Source organism: Sminthopsis crassicaudata, chromosome 1 (genome assembly GCF_048593235.1).
Source record: "Sminthopsis crassicaudata isolate SCR6 chromosome 1, ASM4859323v1, whole genome shotgun sequence".
Lineage (NCBI taxonomy): Eukaryota > Metazoa > Chordata > Mammalia > Dasyuromorphia > Dasyuridae > Sminthopsis > Sminthopsis crassicaudata.
The window spans coordinates 57786249-57808971 of NC_133617.1; the positions used below are offsets into that span (position 1 = coordinate 57786249).

At 55.3% G+C, this 22723-nt stretch overlaps 2 protein-coding genes across 3 annotated transcripts; one reads left to right on the forward strand and one right to left on the reverse strand.

Annotated features, from left to right (window-relative positions):
• Positions 1–302: 302 nt before the first annotated feature.
• Positions 303–10310, forward strand: ABHD8 (abhydrolase domain containing 8). Of its 2 annotated transcripts, XM_074305470.1 has the most exons (6): positions 305–529; positions 884–1825; positions 6396–7152; positions 7670–7840; positions 8593–8809; positions 9213–10310. In XM_074305470.1, the coding sequence occupies exons 3-6, from the start codon at positions 6404–6406 to the stop codon at positions 9375–9377; spliced, it is 1302 nt and encodes a 433-aa protein (XP_074161571.1). In that variant the 5' UTR covers positions 305–529; positions 884–1825; positions 6396–6403; the 3' UTR covers positions 9378–10310. The 2 variants fall into 2 exon arrangements, with proteins under 2 accessions (XP_074161582.1, XP_074161571.1); XM_074305481.1 differs by lacking the exon at positions 884–1825 and having other exon boundaries at positions 303–529.
• Positions 10311–10440: 130 nt separating this feature from the next.
• ANKLE1 (ankyrin repeat and LEM domain containing 1) lies at positions 10441–19283 on the reverse strand. Its single transcript, XM_074305457.1, has 8 exons — positions 18867–19283; positions 17251–17403; positions 16815–16920; positions 14964–16689; positions 14523–14688; positions 12451–12610; positions 12235–12364; positions 10441–12122 (listed from the first exon to the last, which is right to left on the reverse strand). Exons 1-8 carry the CDS (start codon positions 19010–19012, stop codon positions 11950–11952), a joined length of 2760 nt encoding a protein of 919 aa, XP_074161558.1. The 5' UTR covers positions 19013–19283; the 3' UTR covers positions 10441–11949.
• Between the last annotated feature and the right edge of the window lie 3440 nt (positions 19284–22723).

A 22723-nucleotide genomic window follows, 5' to 3' on the forward strand; every position in this document is an offset into this window, starting at 1 on the left:
GACAAAATTGGACTTTCCAGAAAGAAAGGCTTTCACACTTTTGATGTGTTGGTTAATTTTACTAATGTTTCCTGCTCTTTGTTCTTTGTAAATAAGGGATTGGAAGGGAAGGAGAAAGAGGGGATGGGTGAAATGTGATCCATAGCATTGTAGCTAGCAAGTACACATTTAATAAAACCAGAAAGCAAGCTAAAATATATTAAAAAAAACAAAAACAAAAACAAAAACAAAAACCAACAGACCTCCACCCCCCAGCAATACCAAAATACTTCAGAACTTAGATCAACACGGTGAGCAATCATGACTCCACAGGACCGATCATGAAACAGGCTTCTCAGCAGAAAAGTATCCAGGTTTCCAATGAGTCACGAGCTGCTAATGTGTTGATTTGTTTGTTACAATGGAGCAATGGGAAGTCATTGAGAAGAGATAGCCATGTAAAAACAAGCCCTTGCTTTATATTGATTTGCTTGTGTTCGTGCATAAAACATGGCTGGGCCGGAGCTCGGGGACAGGTTCAGTTTGCAGTGTGAGTATGTAATTTACATGTTGGAAACTGGCAAACGCTACAAAATCAGGGGCCGGGCTAGTGTCCTTTGATTGCCTATATTGAAAGTGATGGAGAAAATGTTAATGATGTGGATGAAACTTTAGAATGCCAGATCATTATTTTTCCCTGAGCAGAGCTGGTTAAAAGGCTGTATCCCCCGGCACGATGTCATTTTTATTTTGCCGTTCTCTCTATCCCAGTACCTCGCACGGGATGGACGTGTTGAATTTAATTGGTAAAGGCTGGATGAATGGAATGAAACAGACGCGCTGCGCCGCGACTGGGGGGGGGGGGGATTCTTTTAATCCCCCTCCCCCCGCTTGGGTCTTACAGACAAGGGACGGGAAGCTCGGAAGGAGTGATTTGCCTAAGATCATTGGGCAGAGACAGAATTCCAAGTCTGATCCTGCGACTCTCAATTCATCGATCTTCTAGAAGAAGAAAAGGGTCGATTGTTCCTGGCTGGAACCTCGAGGAAGGTTCCTGGAGGAGGAATGGCGGAGCCAGGGAGCCTGACAGCTGACTAAGTGTCTGAAAAGGCCGGCCCGGCCCGCTAGTCCAGGGGTGGCGGGAGTGGGTGCGAGCGGGAGGAGGCAGATTTAAGGTTTGATGTAACAATCAGCGCTGCCCAAGGGAAAGGGGTCTGCGAGTAGCCAGTGTGTTCCCGGTCTAGAGAGCTATCAAGCGCAAGCCAGGTGATCCTTTGTCAAAGATATTGTAGAAAGGAATTTCTGCAGAGGTACGGACAAAAGGACTAGAAGATCCCCCTCCATCGGTGGGATGTGGTGCCCTCCGGGCGACCCCCTCCCCTCCAAAGATCCAGACTAGCGCAGCGCACCTAGGTTAGGAGAGGCGAGGTGGGGGTGGGTGGGGGATTGCCCTGCGCCCGCCTCCCTTCCCTCCACGAGGCTTCTGATTGGCCCCTATCTAGGCCAGGACTGCCGGGGCTGGGGATTGGCTCGGGAGCCTGCCCGTCCCCGAGCTGTGCTCTTTCTGCCCCCCCACCCCTCCCACCCGGGAGGGATTTAAAGGGCCTCGGCGCTCTCTATGGCTACGGGATGCGAGCGCCTTGAGCTCTGCGAGCCCCGAGTGCCCCGAACCCCCGCGCCCCCAGCCGGGAGCGGGCCTGGAAGAAGCCAGGCCAGAGCCCTGTAACCCCTGCTCCGACGGGCGGCCGCCACCATGTAGAGGCTAGCGACTGCATGTCGCTGTCGATGCCCGGACTCCTGGGTCCCCCGCAGCCTGCAGCTCCGGCCCGCGGGGGCCACCGATGAGGTGAGCCCGAAGGACGACTGACCGGGCATGGGGAGCGGGGGTCTGGGGCGGGGAGCGCGTGCATGAGGAGGAGCTTCCTGAAGGGGATAAAGGGGCACCCAGGAAGCGGTGGCAGAGCAATTAGGGGGCAGAGATGCGGGGGGTGGGTGGCAATGGGCATAGAATCTAGAAGGAGGCCCCCCGGGGCCAGAGAAAGGGATGGGGGATGGGAGAGACACTGACTGGGGGGAGTGATTGGCTAGGGGGAGGGGTGAAGATGAAATCTCCCCGGATCATTCCGGGGACTAGGATGCAGGGATGGGAGTCTGGGGATTAAAAATGGGGTCCCGCGAAATGGGGGTGATCCCTGAAAGCCGCAGGGCCGGGGAGGGGGGAGAAGCATCTGACTTGGACCCTGGGGCTCCCAGATGCCTCTACCAATTGCCTCCTAGACCCGCCGCCCCTCCTCCTCTCCGCCCCCGCCCCCCATTTGTGCTGTCACTGCAGGTCCAGGATGGGGGCCAAGGCCCAGGCAGTCGCGGGAGGACGCAGCCCAGATCCCCTCCGCCCCTGCCTCAGGCCTCAGCTGCATCTCCCTCTGCATTAAGGGGAAAATCCAGAACGTCTGCTCCTGATTGTCTCTTTTTGGGTTCCCTCCCCCCATTGTGCCCAGGCTCTACCAGTGGGGCTGGAGCAGCTCTGGAAGAGATTCCCCTCCCCCCACACTTCCAATTGGACAGGCTGAGATAAAGTGACCTGAGACTGGGAGACTGAGCTGTGCCCCCACTTTGTAAGGAGGGTGACCTTTCCCCGAGAGGGGGACAGTGCTCCCCAAGGCCCAAGGATGTCTGTTATGTAACAGACAGGCAGGGCCACAGCCTTGTTACTATGGTTACCAATGGGGGGGGGGGGCCTGGGGCTGAAAGGAAAGGCAGCAGAAGGATGCAAGCCTCCCTCATCCTGGTTCCTAGCCCTCCCTGTCTCATTCTTGGGCTTCCTCCCCTTGACATCTCCTGTCCCCAGCGCCTCTCTTCCTGCCTCTCCCTCTGTCCTTTCCCAGTGTCTTCATCCCTCTGTCCTCTGCTTATGTCCCCGTGTCCCCTCCAGGCTCCCGGTCCTTTAGTCCCTTTTCCTCTGAGCACTGTGTGCCTTCCCCTCCCCACATCACAATGGAGCCCACATCCTCAAGTGTTTCCTCTTCCAAACGCCAGCCCCCCACTTCCACATCCCCATCTCCCCGCACATTCCCTCCCATATCCTGTCTCTCCGTCACCCACACCTTTCCTGGGCATCCACCCGAACTCTCCTCCTGTCATCCAGCTGACATCCAAGCCCTCCGAAATCTTGCACCACATTTAGCTTTTCAGTATTAGATTACCCATCAAGCCAGATTGGATAGCTCCGTCCCTCAAAGCTCTAGGCTGCTCTTCTGCTCATTTAATTCCCTGCAGTTGTGCAGGCCTGGAATGGCCTCTCTCTGCCCCTCTCTGCCTCCGGAACCCTCCCTATCCTCAGTCAAATACTCTCTCTTCCATCTCTGCCTTATGGCTCATGACTTTTCTCTTGGACCTCAGAGATCTGACTTTGGCCCTTTCTAAAATTCTCAAGAGGCAGTTTAATGTGGTAGATTAAAGAGCTGACCTGGATTCAAGTCTAACCTCTGACATATACTGAGTTGTTTGACCCTGGGCAAAAGATTTCATCCCAGTGCATCCCCCTTCCCCATCCCCTGCCACACTCTTAACTTCCCAAGGGGCAGTTCTGGATGGCTAGAGGAAGTTTGTTTCACTAATGAAATCGCAGGTCTGGACCAAAAATAAAATACCCAAACCAAAGCAAAACATTGTGTAATAAAATTTAAAACCCTAACAATGTATATCAGACTCTGAATCCTATAAGGACAGGGTCTCTGTCTTAGTTTTCTTTTGTCTTTTCCCTAGCCCAATCCCCCCCCCCCCTTACTTTACAAAAGAAGAAATGGAGGTCCAAACAGGTTTAAATGACTTCAAGGTCAAATAGTAATGGAACTGGAGTTTGCATTCGGGACTCTTGATTTCACTTCAGGACTGCTCTGCATAAAGCAGTTACTTTATATTTCTTGAACTAAGGAATGAAACAGTTCCAGGACTGCTCTGCATACAGCAGTCACTTCATATTTGTTAAATTAAGGAATGAAACAGTTCCAGGATTGCTCTGCATACAGCAGTCACTTCATATTTGTTAAACTAAGGAATGAAACAGTTTCAGGACTGCTCTGCACACAGCAGACACTTAATGGAATGAAACAGTTCCAGGACTGCTCTGCATACAGCAGTCACTTCATATGTTAAACTAAGGAATGAAACAGTTTCAGAACTGTTCTGCATACAGCAGTCACTTCATATTTGTTTAACTAAGGAATGAAACAGTTTCAGGACTGCTCTGCATACAGCAGTCACTTCATATTTGTTAAACTAAGGAATGAAACAGTTCCAGGACTGCTCTGCATACAGCAGTCACTTCATATTTGTTAAACTAAGGAATGAAACAGTTTCAGGACTGTTCTGCATACAGCAGTCACTTCATATTTGTTTAACTAAGGAATGAAACAGTTTCAGGACTGCTCTGCATACAGCAGTCACTTCATATTTGTTAAACTAAGGAATGAAACAGTTCCAGGACTGCTCTGCATACAGCAGTCACTTCATATTTGTTAAACTAAGGAATGAAAGAGTTTCAGGACTGTTCTGCATACAGCAGTCACTTCATATTTGTTTAACTAAGGAATGAAACAGTTCCAGGACAGCTCTGCACACAGCAGACACTTAATGGAATGAAACAGTTCCAGGACTGCTCTGCATACAGCAGGCACTTTACATTGGTTGAACCTCAGGAATGAAAGAAAGAATGAATACCCTTTTTTCCCTATCTGCTTTATCTTCATAGGTCCTTCTACCATATCCCATCTGTTCCCCAAATCAAACCGTCCTCCCCGTGAAAGAGCAGCCCCCTCCCCACTTCTTCCCCAGGCCTGAGGTCTCTCCCTTCCTTCTCTCTCAGGTTGTTTTTAATGCTGTGAGTCTGCGATTCCCTCCCTCTCCCCCCCAAAGGTCCCTCGAGCTGACCCTAGTTAGCCCCTCCAAGCCTTGGAGCTTACTTACCTCCTTCCACCTCTGGGATCAGGGGACCTTGCCCTAAGCTCTGCCCATCCCCCCAATCCAATCAGTTCTCACATATGGAGCTGGGGCCTCTGTAGCTCCCCAGCCACCCTTGTCTGAAGTTCGAACTACTGGAGGTCAGACATCTGGGAGAACCTCCCGGTGTCTCCTCGAGCAAGGACTTTGTGAGTGGGGTCTGCCCCTTTCTCCTGGGGGGATGCTGTTTTTGAGGCAGGACTCACTGAGTGAGGGGACTTCTGGCACGGCCCCTCCGCCCAGAGGTTTTGTGGCTTTTTACATCAGGCTGTTAGTTGTTTTTCTAGCCGGGCCCAGCGCCTCCATCCACTCCCTGTGGGACTGAGAAAGCATCCCCTGGGGGCCGGTATGAAAGGACGGCCTACAGACTTGGACTCTCTCCCTGATCCTGCTCTGGAAATTCCTTCCAAGGCCTCCACAGAGACTCCCAGTCTCAGCCAAGGGACCAGCCGTCCCCCTCAATTCTGGCCTGGCCGGGACCCTCTGCCTCAGCCTCCTTCCCCCCCCCCCCACTCTGAAACTCTGGGCTTTGGGACAAAACCATTCCTTCCCTCCATGGTTCTCTGGGAAAGAGAGAATAAAGGGGAAGGGGAGAATTAGGCATTGTAAAAGCAAGATATATATATCCTTAACAAAGGAGGGGATAGGACAAGGTGCTGGTGGACAGTGGGGGGGGTGGGAGAAGAGAAAGGAGGGAGGGAGGGGGAGGGAGAGAGGGGAAGGGGGGAGAGGGTGTGAACCTTCTTCAGGTAAGACTCATTTATTGTCCCAGGTCTCCCCAGGATTAAGCTAAAGGGTTCAAGCTCTAAGCTACTTGACATCTAGCAGAATTTAGGCTTGAACCCAAAGGTTCTTTTTCCCCCCCTGAGGCTGGGGTTAAGTGACTTGCCCAGGATCACACAGCCAAGAAGTGTTAAGTATCTGAGGTCACATTTGAACACAGATCCTCCTGACTGCGGGGCTGGTGCGCTATCCTCAGCGCCCCTAGCTGGCCCCCTAGTAGAGTTTAGAATCATAGAATTGTAACATACCATAGCTCTTAGGCCCTTAGAACATGGAATATGACACGTCAGAGCTGGGAGGGCCCTGGGACACGGGACCTAGAACATGGACCTATTACACGGGACCTGGAACACGGCACCTAGAACACGGGACCTGGAACGTGGGACCTGGAACGTGGGACCCGGAACGTGGGACCCGGACTGCCGAAGCTGGGAGTTTCCTTATCCAGGAGACAAGACTGGGCCGGATGATTTCCCGTCCTTCCCAGCATCCAGGCCTCGGCCGGGCGCCCTCCACTGCAGCCAGCCGCCGTTACTTGTCCTCGGGCCCTGCCGGAAGTCCCTTCTCTGTCCCACCGCGAGCCCGCAGGCGAGCCCCGGCGGTCGGGCCGTGCTCACCAGCGCTCTCTCCCGCAGGACGCACCATGCTGACCGGTGTGGCCGACGGCATCATGTGCTGCCTGCTGGGCTCGGCAGCCAACGCCGTGGGCCCCCTGGAAAGCGTCGAGTCCAGCGACGGCTACACCTTCGTGGAGGTGAAGCCGGGGAGGATCCTGCGCGTGAAGCACGTGTGCCCCCCGCCCGTGGGGGAGCAGCCCCCGGCCCCGCCGCAGCCCGAGGGGGGCCGGAGCGGCCTGGTGCACTGCAAGCGCCGGATCACGGTCTACCGCAACGGGCAGCTGGTGGTGGAGAACCTGGGGGACGTGCTGCGCTCCGACCTCCTGCAGGCCTACAGCAGCGTGGCCGAGCCGCCCGCCGCGCTGGAGCTGGAGCTGCCCGAGCCCTCCTCCTCGCTGGGGAGCGTGTCCTCGCCGGGGGACGGGGCGCGGCCGGGCTCGGGGCCCGCGGGGCGGCGGCGGCGCGTGCGGAGGCCCAAGCGCACCATCAACATCGACTGTGAGAAGCGCGTCACCAGCTGCAAGGGCGCGCAGGCCGACGTGGTCCTCTTCTTCATCCACGGCGTGGGCGGCTCCCTGGCCATCTGGAAGGAGCAGCTGGACTTCTTCGTGGGCCTGGGCTACGAGGTGGTGGCCCCGGACCTGGCCGGACACGGCGCCAGCTCCGCCCCGCAGGTGGCCGCCGCCTACACCTTCTACGCTCTGGCCGAGGACATGCGCGCCATCTTCAAGCGCTACGCCAAGCGGCGGAACGTGCTCATCGGACATTCTTACGGGTGAGGCGACGCGGGGGGGGGGCGGGGGGAGCACCGGAGCGGGGGAGGGGAGCGCGGGGGAAGGGGGAGAGGGAGCACCGGGGCGGGGAGAGGGAGCACTGACGGCACAGGAGGCAGGGAGGGGGCGTCGTGGTAGGGGGGCGCCATTCTGGGTCGGAAGAGGCTGGGCTTAGTCCTCTCAGCCACCATTTGTCACAGCCTTGGCCAAGCTGCCTCAGGGGCCATTTTCCTGATTTAAAAAGGAGGGGGCTGCGGTAAGGGGCAGATCGGGAGAGTCTGTGGAGCAGGGGATCCGCCCCCTCCCCTAGTTGCCCCTGCCCTCCGGGTCAGGGACTTAAATTTCGTTTGGCCTCCTAGACACTTGGCACACAGTAGGTACTTAACGATTATGATAATAAGACTGACTCAATTGAAGCGCTGGTGGAGTGGGGGCAGGGTGGTCCGGATGCGGTGGGGGTGGGACTCCCCGGGACCCCGCCTCTTCCTCCCCCTCTGAGCAGCCCCTCCCCCCCTACAGGGTTTCCTTTTGCACATTTCTGGCCCACGAGTACCCGGAACTGGTCCATAAGGTGATCATGATCAATGGTGGGGGCCCCACGGCCCTGGAGCCGAGCCTGTGCTCCATCTTCAACATGCCCACCTGTGTCCTCCGCTGCCTCTCGCCCTGCCTGGCCTGGAGCTTCCTCAAGTGAGACCGGGCCCACAGGCTCTTTGGAAGGGCTTCTGATGGGGGGCATCTGGGGGGCCTTGACTTCAGGGCGGGCAGGATGCCATGGGGGGTCCTGAAGGGGCCATGTCCCTGATCTCCAGGCTGGCACGTGCCCATGGGGGTGAGGTCAGCAGCAGTCAGAGAGTTTGTGGGTGCAGGTTCTTTGTGAAAGAATTCATGACACCCCGATTCCTAATAGGCAAAGATGGAAGTTGTTGTTGGACAGGAGGCCAGTCTGGCTGGGAGACGGTCCTGAGTGGCAAAGTCCTGTTAGGGAAGGGGAGGCTGGCGCTGGGAAGGGAAAGCTTCTTGGGGGGGGAGGGGCAGGGCCCCAGCTCGCCGCCTCTGAGAGGGGAGTTCAGAAAAGGCCCTTTAAAAGGGTCCTGAGGCTTCCGGTTGAAAAGGAAGCAGAGTCCCCGGGCCTGGCTGCTTATCTGTATCCGCAGATCTCCACTTGGAATTAACAACACTTCAAAGGGGCTTTTTGACCAGGATTTCTGATTGAATCAAAGGGTCCGGCAGGGACAGATAACTTCTCTGGGGGACACGCCTCCCCAGGCTGAGCCTCCGAGGGACCACAGATCACAAGGGGACAGTTTCCCTCCCCCATAGGGTGGCCCTGGAAGGAAGATGTCTGCTCCAGGCCGGCCCGTGGGTGACCCAGGAGGGGGCGGGATGCTGTGATCAGCCACAGATCCTGGTTCCCACCCCATCCCACCTTGCCCCCATAGGGCCGGCTTTGCCCGCCAGGGGGCCAAGGAGAAACAGCTGCTGAAGGAAGGCAACGCCTTCAACGTGTCGTCCTTTGTGCTGCGGGCCATGATGAGTGGGCAGTACTGGCCGGAGGGGGACGAGGTGTACCACGCCGAGCTCACCGTGCCCGTTCTGCTGGTGCACGGCATGCACGACAAATTTGTGCCTGTGGAAGAGGACCAGCGGATGGCAGAGGTAGGGAGGACGGGCTGCCAGCCCTGCCTCTCTGTCTCAGTCACCGGGGAAGAGCTGCAGTGGCCGGGGGGAATACTGGGCTGAGGGGGGGAGGGGGACGGAGCCCTGGGAGGAGGGATTATGGAACCCTGGGAGGAGGGATACCGGAACCCTGGGAGGAGGGATAGAGTTCTGGTTCTTGAGATAAATGGACCCATGAATAAAGAGAAAAGTATTCTCGAACAGACCGGGTGGGAGGCTGAGGGAAGGACTTCCTGGGGGAAGGTCAGCTTGCAGAACAGCCATCTCGGGGCTGGGCAGGGTTAGTTTGTGAGGGAGCCTGGCTCCTCTAGGAAATGGCCCTTTTGAGGGACCTGCGCTGGGGCAGGGGGCTGGCTGGATTGACTTCTGGCCCCCCCTCCAGATCCTCCTCTTAGCTTTCCTGAAGCTCATCGACGAAGGCAGCCACATGGTGATGCTGGAGTGTCCAGAGACAGTCAACACGCTGCTTCATGAATTCCTTCTGTGGGAGCCAGAGGTCCTGAGGCCTCCTGCGCGTCCTGCTGCCAGCGCAACCGAGAAGAAATAAAGCGGTCGGACGGACGGACAGACAGACCGATGGGGCGCTTTTCAAGAGGCGGGAGCTGCAGGAGAAGGCGCCTTCCCTCAGGCCTCAGGGAGGGCCATGGCTGCCCTGCCTCCGGCTAATGGAGGGGGAGAGGAAAGCCACAATGAGGGGGCCCCTCCCCGTCCAGGGATCGAGGCGCCCACAGGGGGCTGCCCAGTGGCATTCAGAGTTGTCCAGCAGGGCCAGACTGGCCACTGAGGAGGGGGCGGAAGCCTCCCCCCAACCCCACCCCCTTTCTTGCTTGTCTCCTTTGCGTACCTGTAGGCGCTATTTGGGGAGAGGGGTCCCCGAGGCAGACTGCCAGGGAAATTAGGGATAAACCCTTACCCTCCTGGGAGAGAGACTGGCCAGGCCTGGCTTTCTGGAAGGGTTTGACACCCGCCCAGGCTGGCCAAAACAGCAGTGGGGGAAACCCTGCCCCTGCTCAGCTGCGGCCTCCGGCTATCCCCAGCAGGACTAGTTGCACCATCCCCCACATTTCTAGGGAGCTGGAAATCACCCTCTCCATATTTAAGGACCTTGTACAGAAACTCGCCTCCTTCCATGTTGCAACCTCCCCCACCCCCATTCCAGTGCTCAGTATTAAGGTCTCCTTTGTCTCCCCACTGGGCATCTGTCTTGTGTGTCTCTTGGCTGAGGACTGATTTCTAGAAGTTGAGAGTTCTCCCCATCAACGGCTGCTCCTGGGGAAGGACTCTTCCTCCCCTCCCTCCCCTTCTCTTCTTCCCCCCCACTTGACCAGGGACACCTACTCCCCCCATGGGGCTCCTCCCGGCTGAGACGGGAGACGACTGCCTGAGGGGGCAGGGACGGAAGCGGGTGGGCCGGTGGGGAAGCAGATGTGGATTGTGCAGACCACAAGCTGTAGCCCAATAAATGTGACAATCAGCGTCATCCACAGGCCTTGTGTGTTGTGAACTGACTGCCCAGATCCAGCCTTCTATTTCTGGCAAGCCCCCTGCTCAGAAATACGAGTTAAATAAAAGAGATGGGATTACAAAGGAAACCAATGAGATAGAAATAATTATCAAATTAGTACATTTTTTTTTCCCCTGAGGCTGGGGTTAAGTGACTTGCCCAGGGTCACACAGCCAGGAAGTGTTAAGTGTCTGAGATCAGATCTGAACTCGGGTCCTCCTAACTTCAGGGCTGGTGCTCTATCCACTGCGCCCCCTAGCTGTCCCAAATTAGTACATTTTTAATAAAGTTCCCAGAGGGGGCAGCTGGACAAAATGCCAGCCCAAGAACAAGAAGACCTGAACTCAGATTCTACCTCAGGCAGGCAGGTGTGGTCCTGGGCCTCCAAAAGAAAGGGGAAGGAGGTTTCACAGACCTCGGGTTAAGACCCTGATGGGAGAAGGTTTAGCTTAGGGAGATGCTGCTGGGATTTGATGGAACATCACAAAGACCCTTCACCCACTTTGGGTGGGATCCTGCAGGGATCTGGGTCCTCAAGCTTTGTCTACATGAACAGGTGCTTGGTTTAAACTCCCTCTGACCAGGTCCCTAACTTTTCTATCCCCCACCAAGTCAGAATGGCCATTTGCCAGCCTGCTCATTTCCTAGGATTTGGGAAGAATAACAAGTCACACTTTGAAGCTCCAGAAGTGGGACTAACTGTGTGACCTTGGGCAAATGCCTCTGAGACAAAGGTTCTTCACAGCTAAAATCAAGGGGAGAAAAAAACTAGCTTTTGTAAATGGGCTCCTCTTGCAGGCTCCCAGTCTGGCCTAAAGAGCCTGGGGCTTGGAAGCAGGTTCTCTGGGCCAGTCACAGCCCTGGCATTTGATTTATAAGCAGGCTGGCATTAGGTGAGGCCCTTCCTCCCTGTAGGCCTGTTTTCTGACCTATAAAAGGAAGTGGGTGGAGAGAATGTGGGGTCCCTCCCACGGTTGGTATGCTAGGATTCTATGGCTAAGGTCTCCATCATCCATGTCACGAGGCTTTGCTGAAAACCCTTTGGCCACTAACAGCTGGAAGTACTGGGGCCTGTATCCCCAGAGCCAGGATGCCATTTTCTTGGCAGAGCCTCTGACCCTACCAATTGTAGGGTACCTGTGCCACAGAGAAAGAAAGGGGACCGCCAGCCAAGGACATCACTGGCTGCCCCCTGCTGTGGCTGAAGGCCTAGAGCACAGCAACGGGGGCTGCTGAATGTCAGAACTGACCCCTGGCTGTAGGTAGGGCCGAGCAAAGCTATGCTGGGCAGCTCCCAGGAGTCATAACTCAGAACCCTCAGGGCTGCACAGAGCTGGTGAACGTCTGCAGTGAACACTGGAGAGGAGCTCAAGCCATTCGGGTCCCTGGCAGACACACAGAGCCAGCCTCCTTGTCCAAGGGCCACTCAGGGGGTCCAACCCGGGCATCTTCACTTGGGGTCCATCCTGGATATCCCCACTCAGCGTCCAATCTGGGTGTCCCCACTCGGGGGGGGGGTCTGTCCTGGATGTCCACACTTGGGGTCCGACTTGGGTGTCCGGGGAGAGACGGAGCCATTCATGGCCCAGTTTCAGCAGCCCAAGGTTGATGCTCCTCAGGTGCCAACCTGGATGTCCGGGGGCCGGAGCTGCCTCTCCCCCTCCGCCAGGAAGATGGCCAACGCGCGGTGCAGCAAGTGCACACCCAGCCGTCTGCGCCGTGGAGCCGGCCAGCTCGCCACTGCCCCGTAGTAATGGCCCTTCTTCTGATTAGAGAGCACCTGCATCCCTGGAGAGAGAAAGGCCCTGGCTACACAGAGGGAACTTGTCCCACTCAGGACAAGGCCCCGAGTCTCCCCCAGGGAGGGGCTTTGTGGGGCAGGGCCCTGACCAGTACCCACCAAGGGCATCCACCAGACACGCCTCCCTCGTATAGGCTTCCACCGCAACGACGTTCTGGAAGCAATGCAGGGAGACCACCCCGTGGCCACTTGCCCAAATGTCCAGGATGCGCTCCACCTTGGGGCAAGTCTGGGAGGAAAGAGATTAGGTCACAGATCCATCAATGCAGTCATTACATGTGTGCCCGCCTTTCCCAGCACCTGCAGCCCCAGCACCTGCTTCTGCCTGTCTCGGCGATGGCGCAGGGCCTCGGATAGGTGGGAGTACGGTCGGGTCCGAGTGCCTTTACCCACATAGAAGATGGCTTGTATAAAGGTCTGGAAGCATTCAGCTGCGCTCAGGATGTGACACTGGGAGGGTAGGTTCTGGGTCACCCTGGGGTAAAAATATAAGATTAAAAAAAAAAAAAAAAAAAAGAGAAGGGCTCTGGTATGTATGGCTTAGTGAGAACTCAGGATTTGGAGGTCTAAGAACTACATTTTAGCACTGAAAGTCACTCATCTTGTCTTTGGGCATGTGACTTCATCTTTCTGCTTGTCATTTTCCTTGTCTATGAAATGAGGACTTGCAGATCAGTAAGGGTCTCTCTGATGATTACCTCCAAATTAGTCTATGTTTACCATGTTTGTACACAATAGATTACATTTTTTTTACTCCATTCTAATGTGAGCTTCTTGAGAGCAAGAATTGTTTTTTTTGCCTTTATTTGTATTCCCAGTGCTTAACACAATGCTTAGAGCCTATGTAGGTGATTAATAAATGCTTGCTGTTCTGAAAAAAAAAAAAAAAAAAAAAAAGATTTTTTTGTGTGTGTGGGAAAACCCCCCACAACATATGCTACCCATAGTACCAGTCTGTCCTATTCTTTTCCTCAATTCCAGCTTCTTAAACTGTGGTTTGTGACCCCACATGGGGTCTTGTAACTGAATATGGGGTGACAAAATTATGGTTTATTATCAGTAAATGCTTGATTTGTATACCTGTTTTATACACCTGGGGTGGGATAAAAACTTCTTGGGTGAACAAAGGTCTTGACTGGACAAAATTTAAGAAGGCCTTGTTTTAAATTACCTATCAATGCCCAATTCATCATGCTCTGATAGTATCCAAACCCCCTTCACTCCATTACCACCACTGCCCTGCTCCATTTATCCATTAAGGACTAGGAGCCACCTTTCTAGGTTTTTTTTTTCCCCCCAACATTTCTCATGTATTTTAGATGGTGAATTTTTAATTCAAATTAATTTCTGACACAAACTTTTCCCCAATCTACCTTCTTTTCATTTTCATCACATTTCTTTTTGTTGGAAAGCCTATTAACATTTTATATCAAGACATCTATCCTGTCCTTAATGATTCCTTCTATTTAAGAGGGAGGAAAAATCATCTTCCTTCTACAATTAAGATAAAAAACATTATTCCGTTTCTTTCCATTTTTTGGTACTAGTTCTTTCTTATATTTAAGCCTTTCATAAAGCTGGAATTCAGGATGAAGTTCTGACACATTTCCTACCCTACTGCTTGTCCTTTTACTTAAAAAGAAAAAAAGAAGAAAAAAAGCCTTACTATTGGTCTTTTTCATATTCTCACCAGTTATTAATGAGTCTCTCACTCCCTTAGAATTCTTTTAACAAACCAGTTTTCCCATGTCCATTTGTAAATAGTGACGCTTTCTCCATTTCATTCTTTCCCCCTTTGTTTAATGAACACTTAGCCTTTTCATGTATTTGTGTGAAGAAGTTAGAAGGATCCAAAGAATATAGACTACAGTATGTTAGAGCTGGAAAGGCCCTTAGAACACTGAATGTCAGAGCTGGGAGGCCCTTAGAACCCAGGGTGTCAGGGCTGGGAGGAGCCCTTAGAACCCAGAATTTTAGGGTTGTGAGAAGGACTTTAGAACTTAAATTGGAAGAACACATTAGAACTAGACAGGATTTGTCATTGCTCAGTCTTTGTGACTCTGTAACCCTGGGGATCATGGCATCCCAACACTGTCCACAGGGTTTTCTTGGCAAAGGTGCTGCAGTGGGTTTGCCATTTCCTTCTCCAGGGGGTTAAGGGATACAGAGGTGAACTGACTGATCACAGCTAGGAAGTCTTCCTGATGCTCTGAGCCACCCCACTATCAAACCCGTCCCTTTCGATTACAGTTGAGGAACCCAAGGAAAGGAAAAGCTTTTCTCAGTCACCAGGAGGCACCAGGGCTTGAGGCCAGGGAACTGTCCAGCCAAGGCTCTTTCCTCCAGAGATCCCTGTCCCCCCTGCCCCCTGCCGGTGAGTTACATACCTGGGGTCCAGCAGCAGGTAGGTGAAACTTGACTTAACAGTCCCCTCACGCCACCTCTGGGTTGGGTCTGGCTGGTCGAACTGCTGAGCCAGGACATCCTCATCATCCTGGGCATTAGGCACACAGCCTGTCTGCAGGGCCAGAGTCAATTCACGGCTGTACCTTGCTGTGGCAGAACCATGTCCAGACCAGGAGAGAAAAGGGGTCAGTGTGGGTCTTCAGGGAGCTCATTTTTTTTTTTGGGGGGGGGAACAGCATTTATCTGGCCATATCCCTTTAGGAGGAAACAGTGCATCAGTGAATCATTGGCAGAGCCAGGACAGTCAAGCTGAGAGCTTGTTAGGCTCCGGGATAACTGGGAAGACTTCATGAGACTGTTTCCTGGTCGTGGGGTTTCTCTAAATCCGGAAGCCCCAGTGGAACCCATCCCCCATCACTCACCAGCTGGCCCCCCAGGGCTTCCCTCCTTCAGTCGCTTGAGGTAGTATGGTCTGGTGAAGGCAGGTGAGACAGGTCCAGGGCCTGGGCTCTCCCTGAGGGCCTGCCGCTGCTGTGACCAATCCTGGTTGGGCAGGGGGGAAGAGTCTCGTGCTGGGAAGGGTACGGCTGGATGACAGCCACGTTGTCTATCTGCGACTGTGTCCTCAGCACACGGTAGACGCTGGTCCAGGAAGCTGGGCCCAGGTTTGGGATCAGCAGGAGGAGGCTCTGGTCCAGGATGTGGGGAGCGTCCCACAGGGAGCGGTTGAGGATGCAGGATTGGACTCGGTGCCTCTGGAGGCTTCCCAATGCAGTTCTGGCAGGAGCTGGTCCTGGGGCTTCGGGGGATGTGGTCATCTTCATCTTCCCCATCCTCTGTCAGCCACATACTAACCCCATCCGCATACTCACTGCTCTGGGAAGTCTTGTCATCAGTCAGGAACTCACTAAATGGGTCATCTCCAGCGAATGCTACCAAGTGGTCAGTGTGGGGAGGGAAGGGACTCGCTCTGGCCTCTTTTAACCCTCCCAGAGTTGGGGGCTTTCCGTGCTCGGGAATCTCATTGTTCGGGAAGCCTGGGCTACCTCTTCCAGGCAGCACTTTCAGGGGTGGGCCCCGTTTCACTCTCTGGTAAGAAAGGGAGCACCTGTTGCCTTCACTATTGTGGGAGACCAAGCCTTGCAGCTCGCAGGATGTCCTAGTAGTAGCCAAATCTTGGGGCTCTGGGGAAGAACCCAGAACCAGCCCCCTCAGCTGGGCATTTAGATGGCTCACTGGATCCACACTGGCTGGCAGCATGCCCGATTCCTCTAGAATGGGCAGGGAGTGCTCGGCACTCAGTACCATGGCCCTGAGTTCGGCTCTCAGGGCTGCATAAAGCCGCTCCTTCCTGGGGGGCCCTGAGGTCTGGGGAACCCTGCTATCTGGGGCACACACGTCCAAGGGCGCTCTGTGGGGGAGGCTGGCCCCTGCAGGGCTGTCCGGCTGGGATCCACTCCTGCTCTCCCTGATCTGAGACGGCCCGGCCACAATGGTGTCTGAGATGGTAGGGGCGAGCAGGACAGCATCGGGTCCCCGGCCCTCGGGCTCAAAGGCTTCCAGTGCCGTGAGGAAGGAGTCAGGAGAGGAAGTGTCCCTAGCCGCAGGGAGAGAGCTGGTCCCTGTGTCATCTTGATCTTCCCAGGGATGGTCTGGCTCTGGGTGAGAGAGACAGCTGTGGTCCCAAGGTGTGTCCTCCAAGCCCAAGCAGGGCAGAGAGCCCAAGGGAGGAGCTGGGGAAGGTGAGGAAGTGGGCTGAGGAAAGAGGGGTGCAGGGAAGCCGAAGTCAGAGCCAGAGGGCTTATCCACCCCAAGTCCTTTCCCCTTGGAGGGCTGAGGATGGGCTGGGAGAGCCTGGCTGGGGGGGGTGTGCCCAGCCCCCAAAGCTTCACCCCCCACCTCAGGGCCATCCTGTTGGGTTCTGCCTGGGCTGCCCAGGGGCCCCAGGCTAAAAGTCACATCTGAAAGTCCCCAGATGCTGGTGTCAGGGTCATCTCCATTGGGGGCTGAGAAGCCGCGACTTTGGTCCTCCCCGCTGCAAAGGGCCGGACAGGGGAGCACCCCTCCAGAGCCGGCGCGCTCCCTCAGGATTTCCACACACTCCTCGTTCTCCTGCTCCAGCGCGAGCTCCAGCGCTCTTTTCCCGTCCTAAACACAAAGACTTGAGACTAGCCCTCCCCGCCCCGGCGACTTTGGGCTACAGACCATTCTAGAAGACCCTGCCTTCCCCCCCCCCCACTAAAGAACCCCAAGTTCCCCTCCACCCCGGGCACCTGGTCCTGAAGCTCGGGGTCACCTCCTGCCCTTAGAAGGAGTTTCAGGCACTTGTAACAGCCCCAGGAGGCAGCCACGTGCACGGGGGTCAGAGCATCCTCAGACCTAGAGCCGCAATGAGAGCCTAGGATCACTAGCTGTTTCTTAAGGAGGGGGCTTTCCCACCACAGGGGCCACGTCCCCTCCCCCCACCCCCCAGTCTTCAGGTTGCGGGGAGAGGGGGGCGGCGGTCCTTGCACTGAGGGTGGACCTCGGTTCCCTTCCCCCAGGCCCCGGCTATGGAGGAAGCTCAGATGGGAGTTGGTCACCCCGGGAAGGGGAAGTTGGGACAAGGATCTCCTGGTCCCCCTGAAGGGACCGAGACTACGTAGGGAAGGGTCAGGCTGTGCCTCTGGCGGTCCAGGGAGCGCCGGGCGCAGGGCCCTGACTCAGTACCGGGCGTTGGGGTCCGCTCCGTGCCGCAGCAACACAGCCAGGCAGTGCAGGCCGCTGTCCCGCTCGCTCCCCGCCGCCAGGTGGACTGCGGCCGCGCCGTCCGGCAGCACCAGGTTGGGGTCAGCCCCGAGCGTCAGCAGCGACTCCACCTCCCTGTGAGGGACCAGAGAACAGCTGGAGTGGGGCCCGATCCAGGCTCGGCCAGCTCCGCGCGGACCCCGGGGAGCAGCGCTCCGAGTCCCCCGCCGAGCCCGGGGCCCCGGGGAGCAGCCCTCCGAGTCCCCCGGCGCTCCCGGGCCCCGGGGAGCAGCGCTCCGAGCCCCCCGGCGCTCCCGGGCCCCGGGGAGCAGCCCTCCGAGTCCTCCGCCGAGCCCGGGCCCCGGGGAGCAGCCCTCCGAGTCCCCCGCCGAGCCCGGGCCCCGGGGAGCAGCCCTCCGAATCCCCCGGCGCTCCCGGGCCCCGGGGAGCAGCGCTCCGAGCCCCCCGGCGCTCCCGGGCCCCGGGGAGCAGCCCTCCGAGTCCCCCGCCGAGCCCGGGCCCCGAGGAGCAGCCCTCCTAGTCCCCCGGCGCTCCCGGGCCCCGGGGAGCAGCCCTCCGAGTCCCCCGCCGAGCCCGGGCCCCGGGGAGCAGCCCTCCGAATCCCCCGGCGCTCCCGGGCCCCGGGGAGCAGCGCTCCGAGCCCCCCGGCGCTCCCGGGCCCCGGGGAGCAGCCCTCCGAGTCCTCCGCCGAGCCCGGGCCCCGGGGAGCAGCCCTCCGAGTCCCCCGCCGAGCCCGGGCCCCGGGGAGCAGCCCTCCGAATCCCCCGGCGCTCCCGGGCCCTGGGGAGCAGCCCTCCGAATCCCCCGGCGCTCCCGGGCCCCGGGGAGCAGCCCTCCGAGTCCCCCGCCGCGCCGGGCCCCGAGGAGCAGCCCTCCTAGTCCCCCGGCGCTCCCGGGCCCCGGGGAGCAGCCCTCCGAGTCCCCCGCCGAGCCCGGGCCCCGAGGAGCAGCCCTCCTAGTCCCCCGGCGCTCCCGGGCCCCGGGGAGCAGCCCTCCGAGTCCCCCGCCGCGCCCGGGCCCTGGGGAGCAGCGCTCCGAGTCCCCCGCCGAGCCCGGGCCCCGGGGAGCAGCCCTCCGAATCCCCCGGCGCTCCCGGGCCCCGGGGAGCAGCCCTCCGAATCCCCCGCCGCGCCGGGCCCCGGGGAGCAGCGCTCCGAGTCCCCCGCCGAGCCCGGGCCCCGGGGAGCAGCCCTCCGAGTCCCCCGCCGCGCCCGGGCCCTGGGGAGCAGCGCTCCGAGTCCCCCGCCGAGCCCGGGCCCCGGGGAGCAGCCCTCCGAATCCCCCGGCGCTCCCGGGCCCCGGGGAGCAGCCCTCCGAATCCCCCGCCGCGCCGGGCCCCGGGGAGCAGCGCTCCGAGTCCCCCGCCGAGCCCGGGCCCCGGGGAGCAGCCCTCCGAGTCCCCCGCCGCGCCCGGGCCCCGGGCAAAGCAGGGCCGGAGCCCCAGGAGAGCAGAGCCCGGGGCAGCCGCTCCAGAGCCCCGGAGCTGCCCGGGGATGCAAATGGCCCCGTCCCTGCTTTGGGCCGAGGACCCCTTAGCCCCGGCAGCGTGGAGGGGATGCATCGGGCCCGCCTCTCACCGAGCCCGCCCGGCGTTCAGCGCTTCTCGGAGCCTCCGCGCCAGAGCCAGGGCGGCCTCGCCCGTCGCTCCCCTGAGCCGGTCCGAGCCCCGGCAGTCGGGGCTATCCTCGGTCCAGTCCGCTGACCACGGTCCCATCTCGGCCATTCGAACTTCCCTCGCTGCTCCGTGCGCCTGCGCGGTCCGGGCCGCTCCGTGAGAGGCCTGTGGCAAGGGGCGGCGCCAGACGTTCTGCTGCCCGGGCCCTGCGTCTGCAGAGCTCCGTGGTTGCCTCTCCCCGGCCGAGGACCTCTGCGATAAGCAGCGGGGAGGCGCCTGGAGGGAGGCGATAAAGTGTGGGGCGGGCAGCTCTCCCAGCCCCAGGTCCCGGGGCACCCACCCAGAGTACGTCCGGAGCTAGGAGATCCCCATTCCGTGCACAAATGAGGGTTTAGGCTAGGGACGGGATTACCGGGGGTTATGGGTGGGGCTCGGGGGAAGCGGAACCCGCCGCTGGGCTGCTCGGGGCCGGGGATGCGGCCGCAGCTGGAGGCGGAGGCGGAGGCGGGCCGAGGCCCCGGGCTCCCCGACTCCCGGGGGCTTCCCTTTCACTCTTTCCCTCCTAAGGGTAAATAGCAAGTCCGTAGCAGGAGCGAGCCTGAAGGGAAGCACCGAGGCCACACTGGTCTCCAGCCCTGGCAACTCAGCTAAAGGAGGGGCGGGGAATCAATGCTTCCTCTGTCACTTCCGTGGGATACCTGGTACCTGGGGACTGCTCCAAACCAAATCGTTTTAAAGAGGAACTTCCTAATGATTGGAGTTCTCGATGAAATACGGCTGCCAATTAATTCCTCCTCACTGGAGGTTTTGAAACTGGTCATGGACACCAAAAATTCTCAGGTTTGACGTAGTCACGGCCCTCTCACTCTCGGGACAGGTCACTCACCACTTTAAGCTAAAATATTTTTAGTTATTACAGAATCTGTTTCAAAAGGGAACCCCACTGCCTGCAGTCGTGCTCCCACTAGGAGAGGGAGGAATCTCTTCTCTGCCTGCCATATTATTTGAATACTACTAGAACAGTATACACTCTCCAGGCAACTATTGCTTTTTTAAACAGCTCCATTTGTCAGGACTCACATAGAAGTGAAAGCTACAGACGATTGCTAATCCTGCCCCAAACTATTTAAAAACAGCAACAATTCCTCTTTTCTCTTTTCCATATTGCACGTCCTAGGTAATTCCCCACCATTTTGTCGCTAATTGCTCATCTGGGGAAAAGCCTAATTCTATTGTTTTCAAGAAAGGATAAGGAATTCTCAATCCCAACAGAGGAGCTTTGCTGGAGAAAATAGGGAAAGTTCCATACACATTGCAAGTTCAAATCCCATAAAGACAGTCTACTTGGGCTCTCTTTTAACAATGAGATGATCCAACAAAATAGAAAATTTTAATTATATTAAATTTAAGTTTTTGTACAAACAAAACTAATGCAGACAAGATTAGAAGGGGAGCAATAAACTGGGAAAACATTTTTACAGTTAAAGGTTCTGATAAAGGCCTCATTTCCAAAATATATAGAGAATTGACTATATAAGAAATCAAGCCATTCTCCAATTGATAAATGGTCAAAATGAACAGACACTTCTCAGACAAAGAAATTGAAACTATTTCTAGCCATATGAAAAGATGCTCCAAGTCATTATTAATCAGAGAAATGTAAATTAAGACAACTCTGAGACAACACTACACACCTGCCAGATTGGCTAAGATAACAGGAACAAATAATGCTGAATGTTGGAGGGGATGTGGGAAAACTGGGACACTGATGCATTGTTGGTGGAATTGTGAGCACATTCTGGAGAGCGATTTGGAACTATGCTCAAAAAGTTATCAAACTGTGCCTACCCTTTGATCCAGCAGTGCTACTACAGGGCTTATATCCTAAGGAAATACTAAAAAAGGGAAAGGGACCTGTATGGGCCAAAATGTTTGTGGCAGCCCTTTTCATAGTGGCTAGAAGCTGGAAACTGAGTGGATACCCATCAATTGGAGAATGGCTGAATAAGTTAAATAGTATATGAATGTTATGGAATATTATTGTTCTGTAAGAAATGACCAGCAGGATGATTTCAGAAAGACCTGGAGAGATTTACATGAACTGATGCTGAGTGAAATGAGCAGGACCAGGAGATCGTTGTATACTTCAACAAAAATACTATATGATGATCAATTCTGATGGACATGGCCCTCTTCAACAATAAGATGAACCAAATCAGTTCCAATAGAACAGTAATGAACTGAATCAGCTACACCTAGTGAAAAGAACTCAGGGAAATGAGTGTGAACCACTACATAGAATTTCCAATCCCTCTATTTTTGTCCACTTGCATTTTGGATTTCCTTCACAGGCTAATTGTACACTATTTCAAAGTCCAATTCTTCTTGTGCAGCAAATAACTATATGGACACATATTATATTTAATTTATGCTTTAACATATTTATCATGTATTGATCAACCTGCCATCTAGCGGGGGGAAGGAGGGGAAAAATTAGAACAAAAGGTTTTACAATTGTCAATGCTGAAAAATTACCCATGTATATATCTTGTAAATAAAAAGCTATAATAAAAAAAAATTTAAAAAAAGGGGTGATCCAAATCAGTTCTATTTGATCAGTAATGAACAGAACCAGCTATACCCAGCGAAAGAACACTGGGAAATGAGTGTGGACCACAACACAGCATTTCCATTCTTGCTTGCATTTTTATTTTCCTTCTCAGGTTTTTTTTACCTTCTTTCTAGATCAGATTTTTCTTGTAACTGTATAGATATGTATACATAGTTAGGGAAAGTTCCATGCACATTGCAAGTTCAATACTTTGTATATATTATATACTTTATATTATAATGTATACTTTAACATATTTAACAGGTATTGGATTACCTGCCATCTAGGGGAGGGGAAAAGTTGGAACAGAAGGTTATGCAAGGGTCAATGTTGAGAAATTTTTTCAATATTTTCAAATTTCTGTAAATGAAAAGCTATTAAAAAAAAAAAAAAAAAAAAAAAAAAAAAAGGATGGTCCACTTGGACCATAACCTTAGGAGCAGGAATATGGAACTAGAAGGGAGCTACAAGGTGATGGCCAGTGAAATCACATCACCAAGGTTACACAGGCAACATTCATCAGACATGCAATCTAAATCCAAGTCCTCTGATTCCAGAATCAGTAAGTGGTTTTCCTCCTATAACATGCTATATGTGCAAGGCAGCCAATCCTGATGCTCTCATTTTCAGGCCTGGAGTAGCAACACTACTCTTCCTCTCTGAGCCCCAAGCTCCAATCTCAGAGGCAGAAAATACCTTCCTGGTTTCATTTCTACTTGCCTATGCTTGGCAGCTGAATTCTTCCAGCCCAATCAAATGGGCCTCTTGTAATTCTGCCCACTGCTGCCCTCTAGGGCCAAACAAAGGAAGTCTAGTCCCTCCTTCCACTTCACAGCCCTTCATGAACAGACATCATGGCCCTTCTAAATTTCTCCACGCTATATATCCTTTGTACCTTCAAACCACCCTCATGGCATGAATCCTAATCTCCCCCATCCCCCAACCTGGCAGGTTTCCCTCTTCTGATCATGATCATTTATCACCATTTCTCCTAAAATATAGCCCACTTGAATATACATTCCTTGAGTAGGAACTATTCTCTTTTTGTGTCCATGGATCTCAGTAGTGCCTTCACACAAAGTAAAGTTTTATGAAGAACCGAACACTTTCAATGTGATCTGGCCAAGGTAAAGGGCAGCAACATTCCCTCATTCTGGCCATGACAAGCAGAACCCTGGGGAGAGACAAAAGACAACCACCTACCCAGA

Bases quoted from the DNA above. Each gene is read 5' to 3' on its own strand.
- ABHD8 (XM_074305481.1), top strand. From the start codon at position 6,404: ATGCTGACCGGTGTGGCCGACGGCATCATGTGCTGCCTGCTGGGCTCG. The intron at 7,153-7,669 runs GTGAGGCGACGC...CCCCCCCTACAG, and splicing joins CTCATCGGACATTCTTACGG to GGTTTCCTTTTGCACATTTC. The intron at 8,810-9,212 runs GTAGGGAGGACG...CCCCCCCTCCAG, and splicing joins AGGACCAGCGGATGGCAGAG to ATCCTCCTCTTAGCTTTCCT.
- ANKLE1 (XM_074305457.1), bottom strand. From the start codon at position 19,012: ATGGCCGAGATGGGACCGTGGTCAGCGGACTGGACCGAGGATAGCCCC. The intron at 17,404-18,866 runs GTGAGAGGCGGG...GGTCCCTCACAG, and splicing joins CTGAACGCCGGGCGGGCTCG to GGAGGTGGAGTCGCTGCTGA. The intron at 12,123-12,234 runs GTGGGTACTGGT...TTCTCTCTCCAG, and splicing joins GTGTCTGGTGGATGCCCTTG to GGATGCAGGTGCTCTCTAAT.